At 35.7% G+C, this 10907-nt stretch overlaps 1 protein-coding gene across 1 annotated transcript in view; it reads right to left on the bottom strand.

Moving 5' to 3' along the window:
• IL1RAPL1 (interleukin 1 receptor accessory protein-like 1) overlaps positions 1 to 10907 on the bottom strand; it is a 386752-nt gene that overhangs the window by 355892 nt on the left and 19953 nt on the right. Inside the window, exon 3 of the mRNA XM_009334784.1 lies at positions 9618 to 9897. Coding sequence (XP_009333059.1) covers positions 9618 to 9897 — 280 coding nt within the window. The remainder of the gene's footprint in view (positions 1 to 9617; positions 9898 to 10907) is intronic.

Here is a 10907-nt window from a genome sequence, read left to right as displayed (position 1 = left end):
ACTTGCATAGTTGTTATTATTATCATTATATCAAAGAAAAACTTGAAATAATGCCTTACAGTGGTTCTTTTCAGCACAGCCTGAAAAAGAGTGGCCAGAATCCACAGTGCAGCCCCAAAAAGAGAAAGGCCAAACTCATTCCAATGACTTGGCCATATTCACATAAGAAGTCTGTGACAGTCAAAAATTAAATCCAGTTTTCAAGCTTGTCCTCATCAACTGTATTCAGACCATCCCATCTTGCCTTTAATTCTTTGTCTTGGTTCACTATGCACATATGTGTATATATATATATGTATGCATATGCTGGTGTGCAACTACAGGTGTGTGTGTATTTACATGCACACACTAACTCTTGCAATAAGTGAAAATAGGAGCCCTCCTCACTGTCCAATCTTAATTTTCTAAATGAAGTCCAAATTTAGCACTCAAAGGCTATATCATAATGCTTCCTGCATTAAAAGGTTGAATTAAGATTATGGGGACAATCTTGACCTTTGATCATCTTCTCAACCTCTGCAATTAAATACCTCAAGACCTGTGGGTCAGTCTCATCACCTTTGAAATTAGCAGCATCAGGCTATGTTATGACAGATGGTAGCTCTATAGTCGGAATATCTGCACAATATTATTTTCAGTGTTACAAATATTTTTTACTTGCTAAGTCTGCTTGTAAGATTTATGTCTGGAAGCCATTTAAAAAAAAAATGGTAAATTCACCAATTCCAGACTACCATCAATTCTGGATATATTTCCTACAAAAGAGTTATACTTTAGTCATTCTACAGTCACCACTGGAACTGATGAAACAATTCATTATGAAATAAGGTCATTGCAAACATGGATCTTTATTTATCTTATAAATGTGCTTAAATGTGAACTCTGACTTTGTCATACTAGAACAAGAAAGAGAAATATTCTTTGAATCCAAACGACTTAGGTGTTACAAGATCTCATTTTATTACTCCTAGTACATCAAACCTGAAGTCACTTTGAGGTCTCACATGACTTCAAGTACTCTACCCTCTTCACACTAGACTACTGATTCATGTGCATCAGCACTTCTATGGAAAACCTGCTATTTGACATTGCCAGACTCAGTTAAGTAACTTGCTTCTCCTCATGCCCTACATTTCCAAGGCAATATTTAATTAACATACAGGCTGCATAAATGAGTATCTGTCGCTTTTTTCCTCCGGTTCCCTCCATGGTCACCAGCTATCAGCTATCTCATAATGATATAATGAACTGTTTGGATCAAATACCTTATCCATACATACTTTAATGGACATGAATATTTGAGAATGGCTGCTACTAAAACAAATTATTATTGACCACAATATTTGAAAAAAATATTTAATCCAAATCCCCCTCTTTCTCAGTCCCAGGAAATACACAAATGTAATAACATCCATTAACTGTTTTTCCAAGACATTTACTATCTTGAGGGTCTGGATCTTCATTTTTCTTCAGCAAGAGTGTTAATAATTAACCATACAATCTCAGTAAGATGGGAAGCATCTAATTTACATTTTGAATAAGAAGCAAAAACACCCACATAAATGCTAAATGTCATTTTTAGCAGAACAATGATGCATAGTCTTTCCAGTAGTAGTTTATAATTATATATATTATTGTTATAATATATTTATATATATATATTGTTAATTAAAAATGTGTATATAACAGAGACTTGCCAACTTCACAAATTTCTTTTTTTGTTAGTAGATTTTCAGATTAGTAAATTTTGATGAATCCATCTGTGACTATTGGAAGATACTCTTAAAAACAGGGATAACTCATCTTAATAGCCATGACAGTTTAAAACAATTCTATGTAAGAAACCCTTGCCACAGTGAAAATAGATAAAATTCACAGGCTTCATCAATATAATCCACTCAAAAATTGTTTGGAGACATGATTAGAGAAAGAGAGGGATTTCTTTAAGACTTTAGAGACTGAAAACCCAAGCAAAACAAAATTAAGTCGGAACAAGGCTTTCCAACAAGAGAATATTGATAGCTTGCCTTCAAGATTCTATAGGCTAATACGTTTATTCTTCAATTTCTTCTTCACTTGTTTATCCCCTCCCTGCAACTCATGCTGTTCTGTCTTTCTGATGAGAGATACTATTTTTCTTTCAAAAGGATAGGCACAAAATTTTTGATGTTCAAAACCAGTGAGATAAGTCCTCAAAATAATCAAGACAGTTTTTTAATAATAATAATAAAGGGAATAACTGGGAGATTATTATTTATTTGGTCTTCTAACATTTAAAAGTTTGCATTTTGGTCACATAGCATAGCTGATTAATTTTCCTTCATATGTCTTGCTAATGAGAACCTTGTACTTCCCCCCCCCCAAAAAAAAAACAAAAAACAAAAAACCCAACAAAACAAAACCACACATAGAAATCTGGATCCATGTGTATGAGCTGAGAGATACCTTACAAGCTTTCTCCAGTTCTTGGATTTTTTTTTTCTGATTCACTGCTTTCAAGATTTTCTCTGGAATAATAATACTACCATTAAAAGTTCTTTTAAAAAAAAAAAGCAAACAAATAAATAAAAAACCCAACACACAGCACATCTGAAAATATCTTACTAGTGCTTTTGTCTAGGAGCTAGAATTTCAGTAAAATTATTTACTGGACTGTGAAAAAAATAAAATCTGTTAGACATATTGGAAAATGTAAATGAAAAGATAAATTTTATTTCACTACAATCTAGTTATTTTTCACTGATATTTTTACCACTGTTTTCCCCCTCAATGATTTTGTTTTGACTATAACAAGTTTCCAAATGTCCACCAGATTTGCATCTAAATTTTCTTGAAATCTTTCTCATCGGTAAGAAATAAAAAAAAAACCCAAAAACATTTTTCTCTTTTTTAATTTTTATCACCATGCCATCCTCTTACATTTACTGAATTTTCCATAGCACACATGAACACCTCCTTGATAAATAATAAAGCCCCAGCCTTAAGACTTGCAACAAAAATGTTTCTCCTTTCTTCCAATATCAGATAAAGAGGAAGTAACAGGATTTTTTTGTGATTTGCTCAAAATAGAGGAGAAGCTTGAAGAGGAGAGAAAGAGGGGCAGAGGCCTCCACCTTTCCAATCTTCTCTATGCTGGGGACCACACAGCTTCTTCATTTTTGGTAATATTGGGTGCCTTTCTCTGACTTATGAAGGGAGAGGAGAGAGAAGCAAGAATCAGAACAAGGATCATGAAAGAACTTCTGAACACTGCTAGGACTGCTTTAGATCAGTCTTGGTTTGGGGGAGATAGTCTAATTGCTGTGGGAAGAAAGGGTTAATTGTTCTAAAAACATCCTGAAAACATAGCACCTTCTTCCCATCTTCACTCGTTCCTACCACAGTGGCGCCAGAAAGTAGTCAGTAGGCAGGTTCTCTTCAGTCTCTCTACTGTATTTGTAACCTTTATGGGTTGCGGCACACACCCCCTTTTCAGATTCAACCCTTCTGAAAAAGTCATGCAAGACTTCACCACAGATCATCTAATATTTGATGCTTCTTGGAGTCTGACTAAAGAATCTCAACTGCTGCTTTTCTTTCCCTTTTCTAAAGGAGCATTTGTAATATTTATTTGTGCAGAAATCTTGGAAATGTTAATCTAATTACTGAGAAAGAGTCTTGTTTGTTGAACTGATGGCTTTTAAGTCAGTTTGATGAATACTGGGAGCCTCAACCACTATTTTAGATTTGCATTTCAGAAGAATTTAGATCATAAACTAATTCAATCACATTACATTCTTACATTATAGACTCTTCAAATAAGTTTAATATTTTAAAATGTCAGTCTCATGACATAGCACTGAGTACGGAGATATGTCTCAACTTTTACATCAGCCAGTGCATTTCAATGTATGTGATATGAATATACAAATGAAGTTAATTTAGTTTGGGATTCAATTGAAGACATTTCAGTTCTGTGATCCACTTACATTCATATACCTGTGTGCTATTTCTAAACTCCTACTGCAGCTGTCAGTCTGGCTGATGGAGCCTAGCAAATGGTTTCACTGAAAAGCCACAAAAAGCTCATTTTATTTACCTAAGAGTGGGTGCGTAGTGACATGTGGCTTGCCCAAATGTATCCCACATTCTGCCTCCTCCAGATCCAGTGCCATATATGTCATTCCCTTGCAAATGCCTTGGAAATGCTCCCAGTACCTCTAAATTAGTATTAGACACCTATTCCTGTTTAACTGAATCAAGTCTTAACTATATTTTAACGTCATATAAATTGCTCTCTACCCTAAGAACAATGGGGATTAAAGAAGGAAACAATTCACATGCACCTATTTAGCATCTAGATGCTTAAACTGAATTTGACACCTGCAGGCTGTTTATATCACAGAGGTAAGCATTTGCAGGACAGAGATTCAAAAATACAATTTGAAATAAAATGTTAACAGCAAACTTAAACAATCCAAGTGCAAGGTGCTGCACCTGGGTCAGGGCAACCCCCGGTATCAATACAGGCTGGGGGATGAAGGGATTGAGAGCAGCCCTGCCGAGAAGGACTCAAGGGTACTGGTGGATGAAAAGCTGGACATGAGCCAGCAATGGGCGCTCGCAGCCCAGAAGGCCAACCGTATCCTGGGCTGCATCCAAAGAAGCGTGGCCAGCAGGTCGAGGGAGGTGATTCTGCCCCTCTACTCCACTCTGGTGAGACCCCACCTGGAGTACTGCATCCAGCTCTGGAGTCCTCAGCAGAAGAAAGACACGGACCTGTTGGAGCGGGTCCAGAAGAGGGCCACGAAGATGATCAGGGGGATGGAACACTTCTCCTATGAAGAAAGGCTGAAAGAGTTGGGGTTGTTCAGCCTGGAGAGAAGGCGGCTCTGGGGAGACCTTATTGCAGCCTATCAGTACTTAAAGGGGGCTTATAAAAGAGATGGCGGCAAACTTTTTAGCAGGGCCTGTTGTGACAAGACAAGAGGGAATGGCTTTAAACTAAAGTGGAGTAGATTAAGACTAGCTAGAAGGAAGAAGTTTTTTACGCTGAGGGTAGTAAAGCACTGGCACAGGTTGCCCAGAGAGGTGGTGGATGCCCCATCCCTGGAAACATTCAAGGTCAGGTTGGACGGGGCTCTGAGCAACCTGATCTAGTTGAAGCTGTCCCTGCCCACGGCCGGGGGGTTGGACCAGATGACCTTTAGAGGTCCCTTCCAACCCAAACTATTCTATGATCCTATGATTCTATGATATAAAGGTAGGAGGCCCATGTTATTACTAGCTATACAACTAGGTTGTTTTGAATTCTGTTAGAGGAAAGAATTAAAAAAAAAAGTATAAACAAACTTTGGAGACAAAGAAAAAATTGAAGCCTTTGTTTTGAAAATATGTGCAAATCATTTTAGTTCTTTGCCTTTGTCTTCCATTTTCTCTAGTGCCTGAAAGAAAATTATCTACCCTTGACTTAAGTATCTATTATATGGAATTAACTTCATCTGTATTGTCTCCTTCTCCCACGTTTGCTAAAAGGGCAGCTGATAGGCCACTTCTTCCATACTGTTAAATGGCTTTTGGTCCTTTTGAGATGGATGAAGTTAGCAGGAGAGTGTAAAATGGACAATATACTGCCTACTCTTTAACCAAAGAGAAACTGTGTTTCTTACTACAAAAAAATCATGTTAATGCAACCTGTTAGGACTTATCCCTCTTAAATTACAGCTGCAAAAACAAACATCACAGTCATATTTTACTATTATACTGAAATGAGATCTGAAGTGTTACTTTTTTGGTCAGAAATATTAATTTAGTTGTGACAAGAAGAACTTTGACAATCAAAGGGCAAGTGAAACTGGTTTGCTAAAAGTACTCTCTGGGAAAAACAAACAAACCTCTAATAAAATAGTGGAAACAATAGTCAGACTAACTTATTTGTTACATTGCTGTATTTCAGCAAATACCTCAACAACAAAAGAATTAGTAGTAAAAGAGACTTGGTATCACATAGAAGGCTTTTCTTCAAATAATTGTCTCCTCAAGCATTGTCTATGCCATTTCTGTAAGTTCAGAACTGTTAAAATGGGATATTAACAATGCCTTCTGCTCAGTCAAATACACCAATTTCTTTTTCTTTTCCAAGATCAACATCTTTCCCCTATTCTGTGTAAGTACAGGCATTACTTATTTTCCCCTCAGTATAAATTAATATATCCTTTAATGAAGTCTTACCTAAAATTCTCTGGACTAACCCTTTTATTTCTCAGACTTGCATACATCTAGTCTACCAAGACTCTTCATTTAAAATCATAACTCTACCCACTGTAAAGATCATATTGCTCCTTTATCTACTCACCACCATGCTTGCTTGTTTGTTTTTCAGTGTCAAGTTCTCACTGAGCCAAGCAAATAGCAAACGCACATTGGAATTTAGCATTATGCATAGCTTATATCAGCTTAACATTGAGAAGAGGTACCCTGCACTCACCTGTTTCTCTCTTCAATATTAGGCATTTGTTTTGTCCTAATGCACGTGAAAGGTATTTATCATGTACAATAAAGATGCTAATGTCAGACAGCTGACTCCTGCAGTGTCAGAAGGACAGGGGGAATGGAGAATGAGTAGATTTCAATCACCTGAATTTCAACAAGCATCAACTTAAAGAAAATCCCAGATCTCATTTATTTCTAGGAACTAGCAACTGCTTTTTCCATCTGTATAGGACACTTAAAGTAAGGTCCAGCAACCCAACCTGTATAAATTCCTAATGTTAGCCTGAAGGTTTTCTCTACTCACCAAGGCATCACTAAGTTGCAATGAAAAATTTCATGGATGTCTGGCTAGTCTACCAAGCTTACATCTGAAAAGGAAATGGATCAAACCTTGATCACCGTAAGAGACAGATTCCTTGTAATGGTTACCAAACACTTTCACAGAAGAAAAAGACTTTGGAAAAAGCTCAGACAAGCTTACAAATGGAGTGTAGGAATAATGACGGCACAGTCAATTGCCTCCCCTGCTCTCTACAAACCAAATCAACACAAAGAAGGGGACCAAGGAAAGTCCATCTCCTGTGTGCAATAAATGTTCTCCTGAACTTGAACACCACTTCAAGAGGCTGTCAGAGTTGTTGACTTCTGTACAAAGACCTGTAATGGTGATTCAAACATTTAAATAACTCAATTGGTGCAGACATCTCCATCCTTTTTTTTTTTCTGTTTTCCTTTTCCATCCCCTCAGTTTTCTTGCCATATGGCTATGAATGCCTATTTGCTAAAAGCTTATGAACCTACTTTCTTTGTGTGGGTCAATGCTCTAAACCAGGACTTCTGGGCTTCACTCAAAAGTAACCCAATGAATGCAAATCATGAAAACTTGCAAATCTGCATTCCAAACTACTTTGGAGTGATTTTAAATCTGTTTCTAGTGCTCTTTTTCTGTTAATTACTTTACCACTGTGATGATACTTACTTAAAGGAATTAACAGAATAGCAGGCTCTTCTGAGAGTTATTTCTGTGTATTGCTAGCACATTTGGTCTTCCTTTAAGAAAGCTTATTTCTCTCATCCGTTGACAGATTTCTTTGTTACTAACACACTTAAATGTAACCAGGGATCCCGTGGAGATCTAGGGAACACCATGTTTTTGAACTTGTAAGATAAACTGCTGTAAGGCTTTATTTTCAGATATTTTCTCATTTTTGTTGTTTTTGATTTTTATTCAGATTTAACATCTAGCTGTTATCTGAACACTTACTCTTTTCTTAAGATAAACATTAGTAAAGACTGTATAAAGAAATAAAAATATTTATAAGTATATATGGCCAAGGGTAAAAGTCTTTCCTACAGTAAGGCAGATTTTTAAAATGGTTGGTACCATGATATGGTAATTCCCATTTGTAAACATATTTTACATTATTCAAGATAATGAAGAAATGGTGCTTGCACAAGGTTTATTAAAACTTAATTCTATTTCTTTTTTGCTCAACATTTCCTTCACTAAAGCAAAGATTTCCTTATACATTATGTATTCAGGATTTCTGATAATGCATTAAATTGTGTGCATACATTCTATGACTATATGTAACGTATGGTTTTTAGAAACCAATAGAATTATATATATAGAAATAGATTTTCTTCTTAAAATGAATAGAACGAGACTTCATAATATCTGAAAGAACACTGGTAATTCAACAAGTTACTGCAGAGGATGGTTAGGCTCCATAGCCTCTTTAAAAACAAACAAACAAACAAACAAAAGATTAAGGGAATTTTCTCTAAAAATAAATTGCATATGTTGTTATTGTAAACTTCATATTACTGTTACACACTTATCTGAAAAAATGTTAATCTAAACATAATTAAATATTCTCCTTAAGTAGCTTAACGTGTAGGTTTTTTGTGTTTTTCTTTTAAAGAAAACCATCATCATTATCAGAACCATGTTGAAAATGCTATTGAACAAATGACGTGATACAAAATGTCTCACAGGTTATGTAAAGAACTCAAAGAATAAATGTTTTTAAAAACACATCATCTGGTAAAAATCACCTTCATGACACACACGCCAGACAGCATTCCCCCCCCCCCCCCCCCCCCCCCCAAAAATGAAAAGTGGTAGACACTAAATATCTCCAGCTGCTGGTAAAACAATTTCCTTATTTTCCTTGCAACATTAGAATAGCTCCATCGTGCATTCCTTTTCTAGCCACTCAGTTGCCTTATTCTTTCTTTTTGACTCTTTCTATTGTGTCTGAGTAGCAAGACCATTTTTATAGATATTCAGAGAGGAACACTGCTTCATCTGTTCAACTAACTGCAATAACCAATTGTTTCAAAACTTTGAAAAATTAGTAGCGACTCTTCTCTGTACTTTCTATGTACAAATTCTAATTTGCATAATTTCACATCTAGTGAAAATCTAGTATAAGGCTGTGAGAATATGAAAGTCCCTAGATGATCTTTTTGACTGCAAAGGACTGGAAACAATATCTCAGTACAAACCATTTTAAAGATGCAGAAAGAAGCTGAACACCTGTTTCGGAAAGCAGGAAGCAGAATCTAGTCCAATTTATGGTAATAAAGCTTGATGCATCAGAAGGTTAAATACCTTTGGAAGATACCTGGCACCCAGCCTCTATTATCACGTTAAGCCAGATGTGATTCTAGAAGATGTATGTCTCTAAAAATGCTGAAATTTCACCTTCTGTTTTCCTTGATGCAACTACTTTACATGAAATAACAATTTTTTACAGAAAAAAGTTAATTAAATGAAACCATTTAATAAAATCCATATAAAATTAAATCTGAATGTGAAAAAGAAACGTTTTACTTTAGGATAGTGATTGTAAGAGTTAAACCAGAATCAAAAGCAGGAACACATGACTTATGCATCCAGTCCTACCCATCTTATAAATTTTAGATTTTGCTACAAATGACCTAAATTTATACAAAAAGCAATTTAAAATGTTCAAGACATTCAATAGTAATTTCTACTTAAGCACGAAACACTTCAGGGAAGGGAATACCAGAAAAAAGAAGAAAAAGGGAAGACATTTTTCTTTGGCACAAAAGTCTCGTTATTAAGAGCCTTGCTTCATATCTGGTTAATTAAAATGCAGTATATTAAAATATAGTACCTTATAACACATGCATAGAGTCCACTGTCTTGTACCACTGTCGGTCGGAACCAAATGGAGTCTTCTTCTTTGCTCATTCTTGTTCCATCAAAAGCTATAGGTTCCTCAAAATCTCCAGGTCCAGAGCTTTTGTACCACATCAAACTAAGTCCAGCACTTTGGGCTAGGGAGTAATTAGCTCTAATATATCCATAAAAGAGTGCACATTTTATACGAACAGGTTCTCCCACTAGAACTTGATATTTCTTGTAATCCACAGACCAGTCAGTGCATCCATCAGCTAAAAGAGAAGAGAAAATGACAAGAGATTATCAAAGGTGTCAGAGAGCAATATTCACACAGCAACCTTTATTGTGGGAAAGCATTGCATTTGAGAAAAGGTCCATTGAGTCACTAGCAGTACTCTTGATCCCTGAAAAATTATCTGCATTTTCACACCGTTAATGTCATGTACTTGTCCATGCAGAACAGAGTTATTACAAGATTTTGTGTTAAATGATAATTTCTGAGATAACTGAGCAATTGCTCTTTTTTCTTTTGTGGAACTCCAGCATGACTAGTTATAAAATACTGGAGTGAAATTAGTGCAACACAGAGGCCATATGGTACCCAGGGTGTCATAATCTGTGAATTGCATCAATCAAATACCTTCAGGGTAACAATGTAAATGAAAGAAGGTATTAATTACTCAGTCTCAGAAGACATTAGGACAAGGAGCTGTGGCCTGAAACAAAATGTGCGGAAGTTTGGGTTAGATTTGAAGGAGGAGAAAAAACTACCTTAACAGTAAGAGCAATAAGAACAAATGTCCAAAAAGATACTGCCAAGAAAATGACTGTCAGTATTTATAATGGATTATTCAAGAACAAGTTAAGCAGATATTACTTTGAATTCCTGACTTTCTAGAAGTGCATTACAAATTAATTTAAATTATTAATGTCTTTATTTTTTCCTTTCTGGATTAGCAATAATTCTAGAATAATTTTCATATTCTTCACCTGTTGAATACTGTCAGTCACTATCAATACTGTCCTACAATAACTGTTCATCAGAAAGCAATACTAGATTTGTTTGTCTTTCTGAACCCCAACAACAAAATCAAACAACAAAACCAAAAATACACCCAACCTCCCTCCCTCTTCCCCATTACTTGTAGTTAAGAATACCAAAACTACAAAAGAACAACAGGTAATTTCTACAATGACTTCCTTAACAAAAGCTTATGGTTTTTTTCTTAAGGAATTTCAACCATGGAAATTCACCATTAGGTTCATTCACTTAAAAACCCAG

Source organism: Pygoscelis adeliae, unplaced genomic scaffold (assembly GCF_000699105.1).
Source record: "Pygoscelis adeliae isolate BGI_AS28 unplaced genomic scaffold, ASM69910v1 Scaffold91, whole genome shotgun sequence".
Classification (NCBI taxonomy): Eukaryota; Metazoa; Chordata; class Aves; order Sphenisciformes; family Spheniscidae; genus Pygoscelis; species Pygoscelis adeliae.
The sequence above is the reverse complement of the archived record's forward strand: the minus strand, read 5'-3'. Positions and strand labels throughout refer to the sequence as shown.